Raw genomic sequence first — 19,033 nt, forward strand, 5'->3', positions numbered from 1 at the left:
GAATGAGAGTACTCAGTTTGGGGAAGGGATGAAGGTGGAGATGGAGGACCATTTTATATAAAGGATGAATTCAGGGAAAAGTGGAAAGTAGGCTATTTCTTCAGCTGAGAGGAAGGATTGAACTACTTCTGAAGCTGGTTGAGCTGTGGTCCTACGATAAATGGCCACGCATGCTGGGAAAAGAGGAGCCTGAGGCCCTTCAGATACAGACTCTTCTCCCTCTGAAGAGGGGCAGGGGGAAGACTCATGGGAAGAGTGGGTAGAGGCAGAAAGGATCACCTTCCATGATAGCTCTTTGATGTCAAGCAACTGCTAAGATGTAGATACTCCATGGAATCTGACATTCTTGAGCACTGATGTGTTTGCTTGTCATTTTTGTGTGGTAAACATATGGGCTTTAATGACTCCTGTCCTACACTTCTCAAGTGGACGGGACATCCTCATGCTCCATTGGGGCCATGTCACAAGTGATTGTCAGAGTGGGATGTCTCTGGGGGGGACTTGGATACAAGACAACATAAATGACTGAGGGTGCAAGAGATTAGGGAGGTGCTGGATTCTGTCTGGAAGAACTATTTTTAGAGGAGGAAAGGAAACTCTAAACATCAGTGTAGAGGTGGATGCTCAAATTCACCCCACTCCTGGGTCTGGAATTTAATGGTGACTGATCAGAAAAATAATTCCCTGGCAGAACAGAACACTTCTGTTCTAAGTATCCTCTTCCAGCATTTCTTGAATTGGTAGCAGAAAGGGAGCTAAAAATATTCCTGGGTTTGGCTAGATTCTCTAGAGTCCTGAGGAAAAGAACTATGGTATACTAGACACCCTCCTCCCCTCCAGGCCCAGGGATATAGCAGCATCAGGCTCCAGACAAAGCCTCCAGATAGGAGAACAGCTTGAAAGGCAAAGGGAGCCCACTGGGAGGATGGTAGGAAGAAAGTTAAAGAAAGTTACTTCAGTAAGTAGAAAGGAAGAACAGTGAACAAATCTTCGCCAGGTTTGAGTGTAGCGCAGAAGACCCCTCTTGCCCAACCCTTGAGCTCCCAGCCAGGGAGCTCCTAGTCCCTGGCCCCTCCCTTGCTGTCCCCCTCCCCCACAGCCTCAGCTTGCCATGCTGCCAGCGCTCTGGGTGTCGGGGCTGCAAGCTCCTGTCAGGCAGCATGGCTGTGAGAGCTGCCAGCCTACCCTGATGCACTAGACTGTGTGGCGGCATGGCTGGCTCTGTCTGGGCAGCACAGCTGCCAGTTCTGGTGCTTTGAGCGGCATGATAAGGGGGCAGGGAGTGGGTGGGGGGATTAGATGAGGGGCATAGGGTCCCTGGGGACAGGGAGCAGGAGGCGGCTGAATAGGTGTGGGAGTCCTGGGGGGCCTATCAGAGGGTGGGGGTGTGAATAGGAGTCAGGGCAGTCAGGGAGCAGGGGGGATGGATAGGAGGTGGGGTCCCGGGCAGCTGGTTAGGGGCAAGTACAGAATGTTCTCACATTCTCTTGTGTATAGTTGGTGGATCTCCATAAAGGATCTAAACCATCTAAAATTGTGTATTATGGGGACTGGAGAATTACCGCTACTATAAGGTGATACTTAATATACAAAGGTGAGCATTCTATATTATGCAGTATTTATAGCCTGGTGCCCAGCCTCTGTATGACTTAGTATGAAGCTTGTGTGACAAAAAGGGAGGAAAGATGCCTTTCAATTGAAATAGACCAGGATCTTTTGTGGTAACTGGAAAAGACCTACAAAAGTGGAATGCAATAGAAGAGGGTGAAGCATAAAGGAGAAGGAAATTAAGACTGTCAAGAGAAAGGGAGTTGGAAGTCACAGGTTTATGAACTGTTTGGCTATGGCAAACCAGGTGCCAGCTCATGCCAAGGCCTCCATATCTCATTTGAACGCTGAGAAATACATAGTTGGAATTAGTCTGGCGCACCTGTTAGTATTGTTAAAATGGGTATTAGTTATAAAAAATGTGCTTAGTGTTTGGATGTTTATAAAGTGCTCCAGGTATTAATCTCACTTACAACATCTGTGCTCTATATTGTAAGATATTTGAGTGTTTACATTGTAAGCTACCCTAACTGTATAAATCACCAGACAGGAAAGAGACATAAATTAATTTGAAATGCCGGCTTCTAACAGAAGGTGTTAGGTCCTCCTGCCTAACAGAGAAGGCCCATCAATACTAGACAAATTACTGTGGCTCATCGGAGGCCAAAAGACTTAATTGATTGCTCTTCTCTTTCCCTCTCCCCACACCCACATGAAGAGGAGACACACAAGTAAATTCCTCCAATCAGATAAGTATCAGGCTGTATTAGTCTGTATCCACAAAAACAGGAGTCCGGTGGCACCTTACAGACTGACAGATTTATTTGGCTTTAAGGTGCCACCGGACTGCTTGTTGTCCCATCAGATAAGTTTACAGCTGGAAGCAGAATGAAGGTGTCATAAACAGATAAGTAAGAGTTAATAGAACAAAAGTGCTTCATATCTCTTTTGCCTGGAAAGGGTTAACAAGAACAGTGAGCCTGGCTGTCACCTGACCAGAGGACCAATCAGAGGACAGGATACTTTCAAATCTTGAGGGAGGGAAGTTTGTGTGTGTGCTGTTAGCTTTTGGTGGTTGTTCACTCTGGGGGCTCAGAGGGACCAGACATGCAACCAGGTTTCTCTCCAATCTCTCTGATACAGGCTCTTATAAGTTGAGAATAGTAAGTACTAGGTAGATAAAGTGAGTTAGGCTTATGGTTGTTTTCTTTATTTGCAAATGTGTATTTGGTTGGAAGGAGTTCAAATTGGTATTTTGCTGGAAGGATTTTAATTTGTACTGGTATACTTAGGCTGGGAGGGTATTCCCAGTGTCTGTAGCTGAAAGACCCTTTACTTATTCTATTTTAAATTTACAAAGATAACTTTTACTGTTTTTCTCTCTTTAATTAAAAGCTTTTCTTGTTTAAGAACCTGATTTTTTTTTTTATTCTGGTGAGACCCCAGGGGACTGGGTCTGGATCCACCAGGGAATTGGTGGGGAGAAAGGAGGGAAGAGGGAGAGAGAGGTTAATTTCCCTCTGTGTTAGGATTACTTTCTCTCTCAGGGAGAATCTGGGAGGGGGAGAGAGAAGGAGGGGGGGAAGGTAAATTTTCCTCTCTGTTTTAAGATTCAAGGAGTTTGAATCACAGTGATCTTCCAGGGTAACCCAGGGAGGGGAAGTCTGGGAGAGGCAATGGTGAGGGAAAGGGTTTACTTTCCTTGTGTTAAGATCCAGAGGGACTGGGTCTAGGGGTCCCCGGGCCAGGTTTTGGGGGGACCAGAGTGTACCAGGCACTGGAATTCCTGGTTGGTGGCAGCGCTACAGGTTCTAAGCTGGTAATTAAGCTTAGAGGAATTCATGCTGGTACCCCATCTTTTGGACGCTAAGGTTTAGAGTGGGGAATTATACTACGACAAGGGAAAGGGAATAAAAATTCCTAACAAGGAGAAACTAGCTGTATGCTGCTTGGACACTCAAGGGAAAAGTTTTTGAGGCATAGGCAGGAGATCCCGAGTGTTTCACCTGGGTTAGCCCTAAGGGGGACACAGAGCTTGCCTACTGTACAAGCTTCTATTCCCTTTTGCAACTTAAAAGGGACTATGAAAAGGCACCATACACCTCTTATGCTGTTAATGGTAACTGAGATACCATTCCTCTCAAATAGTCAAAAATATGCTGGATCACTTTTCTGGTGAGATTATCACTGATCAGAAATTCAATTTTATTTCATTGGTTATGCAACAACTACACTGGAAAATACATGTCAGCAGGACAAAACCAGCCAGTCATCCACAACCTAATGATCTTAAAGAAAGAGGTGAGCAGGTGTTGAGGTGGATTTTATAAAAGTTTATTAATACCACAGGGCCAAACTAGTATTAGAGGTTGCTATTTTCATTTGCCTATAGGAGTACATGGTTTTGTTTTTCCACTGAGCTCCTTTCTCACCATAAGTGAAGATCCCCTAGGTATCCTGGTAAAAAGCTGGGAAACTGAAGCCAAAACATTGAAGGGCATGGCTAATTATACAGTCTAAATTAGGCCAGTTGGCAGAAATGAGAGATTTACTGCTTGGGACATCTCAAAGCCTTTCAGGGAAAGCAGAAGGCCCAATATATAAATGTTAAGGCAGAAGTGTGAGAATTTATATTAAAGCAAAATTTTGCTTGTAAGCTTTTGGCAAAATGACAAAGCTCCTATGAAATCTTAAGGGAAGCTGGATCCGTGATGATATGAGGTTGTGAGATACTATTAGGAATTGCTCATGCATATGTTCAGAGATACTATAGAAAGTTCTTGGGAGACAGGATATAGAAATGGATTTTAGTTTACAGATGGACAAGGAGTCCTCTTGTTTCCTGAATGTGCATCTTAACAGAATTTCAGGAAGACCTAGAAGGAAAAGTCTTGAAGGTTTGTATTGACATTTGTGGTGAGACTAGGGAGAACTACCTTGATGCATCATACTATCACCTTCAAAGATCCAATTAGGATATATCTGTGCCACAACCATTTATCAAGGAGAATGACAGCAGGAAGTGTGGTTATGCTAGATGTGGATTAGTCAAGTAGGTTTCAGGCTAAAATTGTACAATTCTGCATAGATTTATGAAAGCATAATCTGGTATCAAAGTTTGACTTGAATCTAATACTTCCTATTGAAAATCAAGCATATATTTTTGGCTAAATATATGTGCACCTTGATTTAAAGAAGAGTTAGTGGCCAGTAAGTTTCTCCCAGGAGACAATGAAATAAATTGCATTTCAAATTCCTAGACCTGTGTACCGCTTTACTGCCTTTCCTTTTGGAATAGAGTTGTTAGGTTTCACAATTTAATGGACACTTTTCTGAAGGGCTGAGAGGTCTATGATGCAGTCTGGTTGGGTCACAGAATTGTTTGATACCAGTGGTACATAGCTGCTCCTTCCCTAAGAATGGGAACCCTCACTGGAGGATTTCTCCCATACTACGATAGGGTGACCAGCTGTCCCAATTTTATAGGGACAGTCCTGATTTTTGGGTCTTTTTCTAATATAGGCTCCTATTACCTCTGCCTCCCTCCATCCTGATTTTTCACACTTGTCTGGTCACCCTATATTCCGAGGATGGGATATTCCACTAAGGTGACAATTTGACCTATTCTTAAGGACTCTCTTTTCTTCTCTGTGTGTCCCTGGGGGAGATGGGAGTCGCTGGTTCCTCAGGGATGCGATGTGTTTCCGTGGGCGTTGATTTCTTTTTCTCCCTAGCTCTGAGGAGAGATGCGGGTTTGCATTCTCCCCAGCCTAGGGCAATGCAAGCCCCTTAGCTAGCCATTTACAGGAGCCTCCTCACTCTTCTCCTCTGCCTAGGTAGATGCAGACTAAGGTGCGGGTTCCCCAGCCCCGCATCCACTTCACCCCTTTCCCGCCCACAAGCTGGGCTCACGATGGGGTCGGGAGGGGGTTCTCCTGACCCAGTTGGCCCGGGGGCGCCGGAGCAGAGTCCTCCCCGCTGAAGCTTGCTCCTCGGCCCCCGCCTGCTCGCGCGGATCGGCTGCTAGCCCGGGCCCGGCGGCGCGTGAGCAGCGCTGGGTCGGAACCGTCCTGGCCAGCAGTGTCGGGCGTGGCTACGAGCCGCCGTGCAGGGCACTGCAGCTTGAACGAGTTAGTTGTGTGTTACAAAGCCGCTGACTAGCAAACTCAGCTATCTCCCTCCTGCAAACGGGGTCACTCTGCAATCAGTGCCTTTAATTGCATACCATTTATTTCCGTATTGCCATGTCGGTGGCTGTAGCACACCTCCTCCTACTGCTGCTGCTTTGCTTTTAGCTATTTCTCCTCCGCCCCCCCCCCCCCCGCTTTTTTCTCCTCTGCTCCACCACCAGCCATCGGGACAAGTTGCTAAGGAAACGGCTGCATGGCAACCGGCTCGGAGCCTGGGGGCCGTCTGCTGCTGCTGAGCCTGACGCTGTTGCTGCTGCTTCTCCTGCTCTCAGTCTCCTGCGCGCTTCCCTCCTCGCTAGATGGTGTGCGAGCCACCCGAGAATAGACGCGTTCCGGACTCGGCCAAAAGAAACCAGGCGAGGCAGAACTCTGCCAGTGCCTTGGCTGCCTGGCTGAAGGGAAGGCTCGTCACGAGTACCAGGGGCTGGGAGCTGAGAGAGAGCAGCCCCGAGCAGGGATGGACATGATGCTGTTGGTGCAGGGTGCTTGTTGCTCAAACCAGTGGCTGGCTGCTGTGCTCCTCAGCCTGTGCTGCTTGTTGCCCTCCTGCCTCCCAGCCGGACAGAGTATGGACTTCCCTGGGGCAGCTGTGGACAACCTGGTGGTCAGAAAAGGGGACACGGCTGTGCTTAGGTAGGAAACCGAGCCTCTTCTTTACTTCTCTGTGCAAGTGAATGAGAGCGTTGTGCAAAGCCATTTCCAAGCGACTGCAGGCATTTCTAATACGCGTGTTGGTTTAGCTGCCTTAGAAGAGGAGGTTTTATTTTCACTCTGAGCATTAGAAAGATGGACATTTTGTAACACACTCCAGCTGCTGCTGCTTTTTTTAATCTCCAAGTCCAAGCAGCCTTGGTAAGAGTAGGTCCGGGAGAGGCGGTCCCACTTTGAAACTAGTGCTCAGTCATTCATGCCAACGCTTCCTATTCAGGAGGGCCAGTCCCTCTGCTTCTGTTTCTCACTTGTCCCTTTCCAGAGCCATCCCAGTATTTCAGTGGAATTAAAAGGCGTGTCCCTATTATTCTTCCCCAATATCTCCATTTCTAGATATAGTAGCAGTTCTCAGGTGGTCTCCCTTTGCTACGCGGTGCACTCTTCTACTCTGTTAAGTTTGGGAAGTTTTTTTAATCCCCCCCCCCCACCTCCCGGAATAAGTTTGCAACTTTCTTCGTAAGGCTTGTTTCTCTCACTCCACTGCCTCTGAAAGATGTAATGGCTCATCAGAGATCAGCTATAGCCCAGTTACCTCCCAAAACCGAAGCAATTGCAGAAGGAGATACTCACAGAAGCTCATTCTGTTTTTTTTTAATGTAAATTGATACTCAACAGTGTACAGATCTCAGCAATTCTTCATAACTGCCCTCCTCCGATGTTTGAACACACATTATTCGGACAATGGCTGTATTCTCATTCACTGTGCAAGTCTGTATGTCTGAGTTGTATGGTCTCAAAATACATCTTCAGATGTATATCTTTAAATATTAACATTGGGTGTCTTTGTTTAATAACCAGTGACCAGTGCCTCTGTAATTTAATTCTATGGGTGTGGTATGTAATTCTATTAGGAGACTCTTAAATCCTGATCGGTGGTGGAAATCATGTGCTACTTTAAATATTTAGATTTTAACCAAACCTAGTTTAAGAACACAGATTAGCCCTTGGATTATACATTCAGAACCCCTGCTCAGTTAATGTATGTTTTGAGACAACTATTGACAGCAAATACCTTATTACAGAAGAATGTCTAAGACTTTTCACTAAACATTAGATGGATGCAAATAATACATACCTGCTTTTTGAATAGTAAGTTTGTCTATGGAAGTTTGGAAATCCCTAGTGCTGGATGAAAATTCTACATGATGGTTTTTAATGTCTGTTATAGAATCTGCTATTCAAACATTCCTTGCCAGTATATTGCACAGTTGTAAAGGGGCATTAAAGATTGCACAGTATTAGAAGTGTATATACTATAATTTTAGCTTTTTTGTTTCCTAATGATTAACATGAAAGGAACCATCCTGCAATGACAACTACCAGTTCTAGTTTTACACCATTAAGAGACTACATGCTTATGGTAACTCAGTTATTGAATCACTTAATAAAGCTTGCATTCCATATGGTGGTAATATTTTTTCCAGTCCAGTTGGCTGGTGCAAAATTTGTTTACCAGTAGTAGTGCAATATACTTAATATAGCTGAATTCTTCTATTTGACTCAAATTTATTAATCTTCAGTTTAAAACTGCAAAAAATTCAAATTTAGCTTTTTGATACATTTTACTTTGTCAAGATACTTTGTAGTAATTAAAAAAATCATTTTCTTAGTACTTCAGATTTGATAAGAATAGACTGAATCTTCTTGTGTCTTGTAAGTCTAGACTTTAATCTGCAGTAGTTTTAAACCACAAACTATTTGGCTATAGGCTATTTTCTTTTCCCTTTGGAAGTAGCTGATTTCGACTTCCAGATTAAAAAGTGACCTAGCCCGATACAGTTTTCGTGGATTTGACAATTTGCTTGGAAAATATTGCATAAGATTTCCTTGAGTGTTCCTGATGTAGTATCTGTTGAGAATACAACCAGTGTCTATGCAGTGCAATTTTGTATTATTTATAGGAATATACTGTAGTTAGTCTCCTAGGGCACTCTAAAACCATGAATCCACTTGCTTTGGTTTCTCTGTTTTTGTGGACAGACATATTTTGCTGTTACATTTCCTATCTTTATTTTCAGAGCTTCAGATTTAAAGGTTGCAGAGAACAAGAGTTGAGGAGTTGCAGTTCTTAGTTCAGGACAGAACTCAAACAAATACTGTACTGAGTGTCATTGGTGGTTCTGGAAAATTAAAAAGAAATCCTACATTAAAAAATTAAAGTAATACAAATATTTGTGTGACTCTAAGGGTTATCTATTGGTGTCTTAGAGCTAGAGTGTAGCACTACAGTATATTAAACTCTGTGAGGCCTAAAATTGTTAGTTCGCAACTCAGTACCCATGCAGCTAGATGGATTACATAAATGAAATTGGAGTTTTAAAGTCAAACAATCATTTTTATTTCGTAGGTGAGAGAATATCTGTTTTGGAAGAGAATACTATTAAGGATGGAGTATACATCACTACTTACCTGTAGAACTCAGAAGCCAAAAGCATATTTGTGCTGAAATAATATATGGGGTATTCATAGTCCCTCCATCTCAATATAAAGCATTCTTCCCTCCCTTTAAAGACATAGATGACTTATTAATGAAATCCATATTTTTAGCTCTTTCATATCTTTAGTAGGTTTTCTTGCTGCTTGACGTTTACTGTATTACAAGGTAATGAGATAATTTTAGAGGAACAATGCACCATCACTAAGAGAATGCATTTTCTAAAGGAGGTACAGGAGAAGCATAGAGCATTTAATGAGACTTTTCATGTAGACCCTTCTCTGCTCTTCTTGAAATTTTCCCCAGAGGATATTCATATCGTGAATACACATGAAACTTTTTTAATTAATGAAACTAAGGAATTTGTTTTTTATTAGGTCTTGGCACTGGAAACAGAGTATTGCTCTGTAAATGCAGTGTCCAGTGAGTTCAATGAAGCGATTAATTTGCGTTCAGAAAAATGAGCTTCTTTCACCTCCCCCAGACCACTGTATTTAGATTTTCTGGATAAATGTACATTGCAGTACTCAAAGGTAGCTGTATAAGTGTGATTCTGAGTTGGTACTGTGCATCTTTTTTCTGTAATAGAGCTCTGTTAGTGCTGACCATTAATTGTGTGTGTGTGTATGTGTGTTGGCTCCTCACTTAGTGTCAGATTGCAGATTGTATCTGCATTAGTTATTCCCTCCTTTGCAGGAATGGGATCTCTAGGGAGTTACCTTTGTACTTTGCATGTTAAAATCAGAAAGCCTCTAATGAATGTGTTGAGCATAAAACACCTTTTAAAGGAGTTAGACTCTACAAGTCATTCTCCTCACTTCTTGAGTCAGCATTTTACTAGGTGATGAGAGAGATTATGCTAATTCGTTTGATTTACAGGTGTCTTGATTATCAGAGAGTCAACGCATTTTTAATACTCTTGCTCTGAATACGTTCCTGTTCAAGTTTTCAAGATTATAACATTTTTAAGTGATTTTGCCTGTGCCATTTAACTTAATTGCACATGACAGCTAGGAATAGATTCTGTATTCAGTTGACGTGTGTGTATTCCCACTGAAGCAAATGGAGTTGCACATGTGTATCCGAGGGCAGAATTTTGCCCCTCAGTGTTGTAACAAAGCTATCCTTAGGAGCTGAAAATACTACTTAGGGTGTCCTATTGTAGTAAGCAGGTGATATATTTCAGTAGGTAGGTACCAGATTCTATGAACTGCTATGAATTTGTTCTGGACCTCTCTGATTCTAAGTTTTCTATCTGAAAAATATAAAATAAATGTTTTAAGTGCTTGGAGATTTACAGATGAAGAGTACCACTAAATATCATAAGTAAAATAACTAGTTTGTCCTTTCATTTTGCAAGTGTGGAGATGTATTTAAGAAAAACAAGCACAGGTCTGTAATGTTTTTCTAATGCTCATGCAATGCCATGAAATGAAGCATTAGACAGACATACCATGGGGAACAATCCTGAACTCACAGGGGGGTGAGTTACATGCCCCCACAGGCAGGCCTCTTCCATTTTGTAATTGCATTGATTTTAAGATGTTTGAGGTAGGGGTTATATATATCCCTCTGTTCCTACAGCACCTAGAACAATATGGCTAGGCCCAGTCCTGACTGGATCTAGAGCTTGGTGAAATTTTTCACATAAATAGCTTTATTTATATGTGGATGGCTTTTGCTAGAAAAAGGGAGAAGAGGGACTATTACTATTAATTGGGGGAGGGACTTGAACTTGGGTCTTCTCTCCACCTCCTGGCAGTTGAGTGCTGGGCAGAGTGTCTCTCAGTCTCTCTCTTGTTGAACCTGTTCTATTTTGTATAAATAACTAAATAGTCAAAGGAACAGGGACTTGGATGTCAGACTCTGCCATCGCAGGCGGGTGCTCCTACTACCAGATTATGGAGTTTTTCCTCTCTGACCTAATACTTATTCAAGATATTAGGCAGAGGTGAGAATTGAACCTGGGTCTTCCACACTGGGCTAAAAGTTGTAAGGAAGGCACTGCTTTCTACTCTGTGAATGTAGCCCTTTAAAAATACCCAGAAACAAAGTATCTGCGGTCAAACAACCTGAATTATTATAATGTAAGGCTAGAAGGGACCTCGAGAGATCATTTAGTTCAACCCCCTGCTCTGAGGTAGAACTAAGAATACCTAGACCATCCCTGACAGGTGTTTGTCTAACCTGTTCTTGAAAATCTCCAGGGATGGTCCTTCCACAACCTTCCTTGGAAGCCTATTCTAGTGCTTAACTCTTCTTATAGCTAGAAAGCTTATCGTAATATCTAATCTAAACTGCCTTTGCTGCAGATTAAGCGGATTGCTTCTTAACAGTGGTATGGAGAACAACCGATTGCTGTCCTCTTTTTAACAGTCCTTAACATATTTGAAGACTTATCTGCTCTCCTCTCAGTCATCTTTTCTCAGGACTAAAAATACCCAGATTTTTAACCTCTCCTCATAGGTCAGGTTTTCTGAAGCTTTTATCATTTCTGTTACTCTCCTTTGGACTCTCTCCAATTTGTCCACATCTCTCCGAAAGTATGGTGCCCAGAATTAAAGAGTGGTACTCCAACTGAAGCCTAACCAGCGTTGAATACAGCAGGGCAATTACTTTCCACATCTGAAATATGACACCGCTGTTAAAAAAAAAAACAACAACAAACACCAGAATATTAGCGGTGATTAGATAGGTGATTAAGAAAAAGCAGAAAACCTACAAGAAGTGGAAAATGGGAGGGATTAGCAAGGAAAGCTACCTTACTGAGGTCAGAACATATAGGGATTAAGGGCTTGTCTACATCAGAAAGTTGCAGCGCTGGTGAGGGAGTTACAGCGCTGCAACTTAGGAGGTGTACACATCTGCAGGGCACCACCAGCGCTGCAACTCCCTGTTTGCAGCGCTGGCCGTACTCCCGTTTTGTCTCGGGTGTAGAGGATCCAGCGCTGGTGATCCAGCGCTGGTAATCAAGTATAGACACTTACCAGCGCTTTTCTTGACCTCCGTGGAATAAGCAGGTATCCCAGCATACCTGAGGAAGCCTCTGGTAATCAAGCTGGTCTCCTTTCCCGGTTTGCTCTCTCGTTCCCCGAACCCCCGAGCAAGCAGGTCTCCTTCCCTGCGGTTTGCAGGGTGGTTCGGGGAACACGAGAGCAAACCGCGGCGAAGCTGGTCTCCTTTCCCGGTTTGCTCTCGCGTTCCCCGAACCCCCGAGCAAGCAGGTCTCCTTCCCTGCGGTTTGCAGGGTGGTTCGGGGAACGCGAGAGCAAACCACGGCGAAGCTGGTCTCCTTTCCCGGTTTGCTCTCCTCGTTCCCCGAACCCCCGAGCAAGCAGGTCTCCTTCCCTGCGGTTTGCAGGGTGGTTCGGGGAACGCGAGAGCAAACCGCGGCGAAGCTGGTCTCCTTTCCCGGTTTGCTCTCTCGTTCCCCGAACCCCCGAGCAAGCAGGTCTCCTTCCCTGCGGTTTGCAGGGTGGTTCGGGGAACGCGAGAGCAAACCGCGGCGAAGCTGGTCTCCTTTCCCGGTTTGCTCTCTCGTTCCCCGAACTCCCGAGCAAGCAGGTCTCCTTCCCTACGGTTTGCAGGGTGGTTCGGGGAACGCGAGAGCAAACCGCGGCGAAGCTGGTCTCCTTTCCCGGTTTGCTCTCTCGTTCCCCGAACAAGCAGGTCTCCTTCCCTGCGGTTTTGCTGGGTGGTTCGGGGAACGCGAGAGCAAACCGCGGCGAAGCTGGTCTCCTTTCCCGGTTTGCTCTCTCGTTCCCCGAACCCCCATTGAAGCCGCCCAACAGCGCTGCAGTGTGGCCACATCTAACACCACTTGCAGCGCTGGTTGCTGTAAGTGTGGCCACTCTGCAGCGCTGGCCCTATACAGCTGTACTAATACAGCTGTAACAACCAGCGCTGCAAAATTTTAGATGTAGACATGGCCTAAGTGAGAGAGGCCAAAAGTCATGCAGAGTTGGCTGAGGCCCTGAAGGTTTCTCGCCTTCCTCTGCAGCATGTGGCACGGGTCACTTGCTGGAGAATTCTCTACACCTTGAGGTCTTTAAATCATGATTTGAGGAATTCAGTAACTCAGACATAGGTTAGGGGTTTGTTACAGGAGTGGCTGGGTGATATTCTGTGGCCTACGTTGTGCAGGAGGTCAGACTAGATGATCATAATGGTCCCTTCTGACCTTAAAGTCTATGAGTCTATTAGCCTTTTTGCAACTGCATCACATTGTTGATTCATTCAATCTGTTATCCAATATAACTCACAGATCCTTTCGAGCAGTACTACTTCCTAGTCAGTTGTTCCCCATTTTGTAATTGTGCATTCAATTTTTTTTCTTCCTAAGTGTAGTACCTTCACTTGTCTTTATTGAATTTCTTCTTGTCGATTTCAGATCAATTCTCCAACCTGTTAAGAGCTTTTGTTTGTTGGCTAATATGACTTTTTGGTTCAAAAATCTTAAGAATTCCTTACTCAGAGCAAGCCCCCTTTAACTTCAGTAGGTATCATGTCTGAGCAGTGGGGAGTGATGCCTAATATCTACATACTTCAAATTTGGCTCTGTCTTTTTCCCCAAAAAAATTGTCTGTAATCCTGCAGCACACAGGCAGAACGTTGCACCCAAGAAAAGACTCAGTGGACCACTATTTATCCAAGTCTAATTGAAAAGGAAATGATTTTTAAAAAAGATTAAAATAGTATTGCCATTCTAATGATTTAGTATGATGTCATTTACAAAGAAAAGCCACCTCATTCCCGAGGGCCGAATTCTACCTGCAATGTGTGTGCACTGCTCCCATTGATGAAGTCAGCAAGACTTTGATACAAGCACCGCAGGACTGAGCATTGCATGAGAGAAGAGCGTTATCAAAAATTTTTTAACTGCTAAAATACTGCATAAAATCATGATTCGTTTAGAAATATATGCAACTTGTAGTTATCTAATGACTCATTTAAAGCCATCGTACAAAAGAATCGTGCAGCAAAGTTGTGGAACATGTCTGCAACATCTTAACAACAGAAACTGCAATTTTAGAAAACACTTTGGGAGGGGACAAATTAAAGCTAAATTGAGATTACAATGAGGATGGAGAACTGTCTTGAATATGTTTTTGCCTCTGTTTCTCCAACGATCAAATGACTCTTGCTTATGTATTTGTTACTGTCAGAGCCTCCCTCTACCAGTCTCCTTGTTGCTGAATCTGCTTCCTGCCAATAAAACTGCTGGGTGCAGCTCTAGGAACTACTGGAGGGTGAATGTTGTGTATTGCTGCCAAAGACCATTCTACTGGACTTACTGCCCTGCTGATAACACTTCAGGGAAAAACTCAGAGAGGAGTTTACTCTTATATGCACCTGACTACAATAGCCTAGTATGCAGGTGGATTATGTATGTGGCCCTCTAGATTTTACACATTGCAGAAAGTCTTATACATTTTTGAAAGAGGAGTCCTTAAATTGCCCATTGCTGGGCATTGCAAACATAATCCCTTTAAAATATCTGCATATATGAGTTTGATCACCTACAGATATGTAACTCAAAGTCTAGTTTGACTATCCTTATCAAGATGACAATATAATTTCTTCAGACCTGATCTTTCTTATGAGTTCACAAACAGAAACAGCAAAAGGGCTCAGTTATACTGTTTTGCTGATGTAAATTTAAACCCAGATTTGTACATCAGGGCACCTATTCTGGGTTTACACCACTGTGAGTTAGGGTAAAATTTGCTCCAAATAACTTATTTACTTTCAAACAAGTTTAAAGTGCAATTCACTTTTTCTTTTCTTCTTATCTGAAATCTAAAACCGTAATAGCCAAAAATATTAGACCTACTTTTTGTACACTTATGTCAGGGATTAGAAAAAGTAAAGATAATTTGCTCTTCATTTCTTTTTCAAATCTAAGTATCTAAGTGGATCCTTTTCAATGATTCATCTGATATTTTTATGTAATGAGAGAATGAAATTTACAAGTCACCCTATTTTAGAAAGTAGGTAGAAGTGTTTTGTTTTCCTTTATACAAATGTGGGAAAACTGGTAATGAAATTCATGTTTTAAATTGTTGGAGTACTATACAATAACTTGATGCTTTCCATCCAGAGAGTTAAATATAGAGTTATTGTCTAAACTAAGAATTTTTAGATCCATGGTTCTAGCTTCATTGGAAGGAGCATTGGTAGGAGCTGTAACACAGATGTTTAAGTGGACTTTGGTGTATGTTTTACCATGGTTTTACAGGAAAATGGTTAAAAATGCGTTAACCTTGTCTATATTGCAATCTCTACCAGTCTAACACTGGAGGAGTCGTACTCCCCTTGGAATTATGAGTCTGAAAAATCTTGATGTAGATTTAGCTGGTGAGCTTTGCCCAATAGACTTAAAAACAGCTGGCTGCAGCTACCACACATAGGCGGTTGTTAAAGACTCGTGTGGGTTAGGCATTCTTTTGTCTGGATGGAGATTGTAGAGAAACTAACTCAAGGAGATGTCAGTTATGGTCTAACCTGGCTGAGGAGTTCAGAATTCATACCCAGCCCAAATCTGTATTAGCTCATCTCAGTGTTTGCAATAATAGTCTCCATGTTGTTGTGCCTTGTGACTTTGGGCTAAAATGGTAGTGCAGAGGACAGTCATGTCACATGACAGACCCCAAGGATTATTCAAGAGGGACTTGTTTTTCTGGTTACAGAAAAGTATGGGGGGCACATTAATATATGTAGTCTCGCTGCTGTTCTCACCATCTTTTCTGAAGGTACTGTGCACATAATGTAAATTTTTCACTAGGAAACATCCTAAGATTTTTGGTAAAAATATAAGAAGTGTGTAATCTTCATCGGGCTCTAAATCCTATTGATAGTCAATGAGACTAGATTCCAAGTCACTTAGTCACTTTCAAAGTTTTGATCTCTGGCAGCAACTTTGTTTCCCAAAAAGAAATTGGCCTGTTAATCTGGTAGTGTTCAGCAAAGAAACACTAATACACCTACAGGTGGAAAGCCTCTGACACGTCCACCAATGTCATTACTCCACCATCATTCCAAGTGCTGAATTTCTAGTGAAGTGAATGAGAGTTCTGATAGCAGAATATGCCTTTAAGTAACTGGCCCAGCATATTTTAGATGAGATTACATGTATTATCACTAGAGTCCCCTTGATGCATGTCCACACAGCTGTTGTATATGTTTAATTCTTTGCTATTTTATCTTTCCTAGTTGCTTCACATTTATTAATAGGGAATTTGCTTGACTTCTATGCCCCTTCTACATTTTAGGCTCATACATTAATCTGCTGCTTGAATCTTTTCTTGGATCTTTCAGAAAATATAAATACACTTTGCCATAGTTAGATCTGTAAAACTAAGAGGTCGCTTAAACAAGTTTTAACATTCCAAATCTCTGCCAATTATGAGAAGAGCACCTTATGGCACTTGAAAATTGTACAAGTAGTTAAACTATTCTTAATTTGCTCCACAATTATTTATTGCATGTATCATAAATGTTTCATATAGTTCCTCTAAATTTTATCACAGATTAAGGAATCAGTAAGACGTGAGAGGTGGAATTTGATCCATTCAAGACATGCTGTTTTATATAAAAAAGAAAAAGAGGACTTTAACATGATTAATTCCTTTCTTCTTGTCATTATGCACAAGAGTGGACTATAACCCAAACCTTGGAGAATAGGAGATGGAAGAATCAATTCCAGGGATTCAGGCTCTTTGTCCATCTGGGCCCTGGCCTCCATTACTGGCTATGAAGAGGAGTATTGGATTGGCCTGCTGCTTCCACTCCCAACAGGGATGTGATTCAGTGGATTCATACATTGTATGGATACCTTGGCCACACCTCTAGCACATAATCAATGAGCTGTGAAAATCTGCCACTAGGCAGAATATGCAAAATCTCCCTACACAGGGACTCCTGGAGCTCCATGATTCTGACTCTTGAATGGAGTACAAGGAACGTCCCAGGGTTAGACTCTATATCAGGGATCAGCAACCTTTGGCACATGGCCCACCAGGGTGCTTACCAGGGGGACCGGGCCAGTTTGTTTACCTGCCGCGTCCACAGATTTGGCTAATTGCGGTTCCCACTCTCGGCCAATGGGGTGGCGGGAAGTGGTGGCCAGCACATCCCTCGGCGCATGCCGCTTCCCGCAGCCCCCATTCACCTGGAGCGGTGAACTGCGGCCAGTGGGAGCCACAATCTGCTGAACCTGTGGACGCGGTAGGTAAACAAACTGGCCCGGCCCGCCAGGGTGCTTAGCCTGGCGGGCCGCATGCCAAAGGTTGCCGATCCCTGCTCTACATGGCCAAATAGTTTACAGTACATCCTAGGGGTAGACTTAAGATGTAACTGTGTGGAGTGGATTACAATATTTTAATCTTGAGTTGACCATTTCCTTTCAAGATGGCATTCTGCCCTCCTGAATAGATGCACTGACCATTTTCACCAATAATTAAAGCCACTGATTGTCAGCAGCCAAGAAGGGCATGTCCTCCTTCCACCCTCCAGTAACTCAGGGAGTAATACATGCATAACTCAAGTGAAGACCTTGAATTTGTCCCCTTGAGAGCTTATCTTCTCTTTCAGCTGTTGAAGAGCAGTTTGGCCTGAATCTGAATGATTTTTCAGAAAAATACTTCAGTGTACACACAACTAGTGGGATTTAAATCTGCAATCTAGTGAAGACAGCCTGGATTAATCTAGATGTCCAGAACTGGAGACACATCCAGTGACTGAGATTTTGCTGATAACCTTCACATTTATCTCCTGCATAGCCAGCACATAAAGCTTAGAAAAAAAAATCTATGATGCAATTGACTAGATTCACATAGACACTTCCACCAATGGCTCTCTAGTCATCTTTCCTCTTACTTCATCTGTAAACCAAGATGACCTGAAAAAATGAAGTTGGCAAACAGAATGCTCTTGGCTCTGGAAGAGAACAGAGAGCAAAATATTGTTACACCGTCCTATACTAAGCCATTAATGGTAGCCTGTTGAAAATATAGAGAAGTTCTTCATAGTTCTCTTAAAAACTCTGATTCTGTTAGCCTTTGAGAATAGACCCTCAAAACAAGTTCCTTGTCCTGATTGGAAAGGCAAACCCTCCTTTAAACCACAGGAGATAACTCATCACAGAGGCAAAATTTTCATTCCTCCAATCCGAATCCAAACACCAAATCAAGGATGTGGCCAGCTGCATGAGTTGATCTTATAAACACTTGAGACAATCACACACAAACTCTCTACCTGTTAATCTAACAGTGCAGAACCCTGGGTAGCTGCCACTTTTTAAGAATCAACCAAGAAGAAAAATGTTACCTCATCCTCTTGGCAAAAGTTTAATTTCCTACTAAAATTTACAACTGAGTCCTCAAAACAGGCAAGATTAATTCAGGCACCTGGATTTACATGAGGAGGTATATGTAAATAGTCCAAGTAAAATGTTTAAACATCTCTTTAAATTCTTAAAATGGTCTTGCCTTAGCATGTGTCTCATTTTACCGCATATGGAGAAAAAGTACATGTGTGGCAGACAGCTGTATTGACATGACCTATACTCCTGATTGGGGTGGTAGGCTATTTTCAGTTGTTCAACTGGTAGAGATAGAAATTTCTGTGACAGTGAGCACTGCCCATTAACAAGTTCTGTGTATACACCACAACAAGTAAGATCTGCAGTTATGCTGGGTTTAATTGTTAATGAAGCGATTGCATTTTCATCTCCTATATATTTAGCTTGGAGAGGTAAATTTTGGGAATATGTGGCCAATGTTTCAGATGTATGACATCATGACTGGATGAAGTTTTTTTTTTTGATGCTGAAAAGCTGAGTTAGAAATAAAAAGATAAAAACATGTTTTCCTTTATAAGAGGAAAAACAGTCAATCTCTCTTTAAAAATCTCTCTTGGCAACAGCATATGATCTGATGGTCAAACAGGCAAACAGCTATCATTAGTCATGCATAATTAAAACAAAGAGTATTTAACTGTTAGATTTTTCCTAGACAAAACTGTTACTACTAACATGCATATCTCTTGCAGAAATTGCCAATAGTTTTGCAGTTATGCAAATACAAAGTAAATATATAAGGTATTTGTGTACAGTATTCTGGGATTTTTTCAATCTTTGAATAAATGTTAT

General features: G+C 42.6%; 1 protein-coding gene across 4 annotated transcripts in view; it reads left to right on the forward strand.

Moving 5' to 3' along the window:
• Positions 1–6,023: 6,023 nt before the first annotated feature.
• Positions 6,024–19,033, forward strand: part of NEGR1 (neuronal growth regulator 1) — a 643,647-nt gene continuing 630,637 nt past the window's right edge. For all 4 annotated transcript variants that reach the window (XR_004001643.1, XR_004001642.1, XM_030572935.1 and 1 more), the window contains exon 1: positions 6,024–6,371. Coding sequence is in view for 2 of the 4 variants with exons in the window: in XM_030572935.1 (XP_030428795.1) it covers positions 6,196–6,371 (176 nt within the window). In the remaining 2 variants the exon portion in view is untranslated. The remainder of the gene's footprint in view (positions 6,372–19,033) is intronic.

This window comes from Gopherus evgoodei, chromosome 8 (assembly GCF_007399415.2).
Source record: "Gopherus evgoodei ecotype Sinaloan lineage chromosome 8, rGopEvg1_v1.p, whole genome shotgun sequence".
Taxonomy (NCBI): Eukaryota; Metazoa; Chordata; order Testudines; family Testudinidae; genus Gopherus; species Gopherus evgoodei.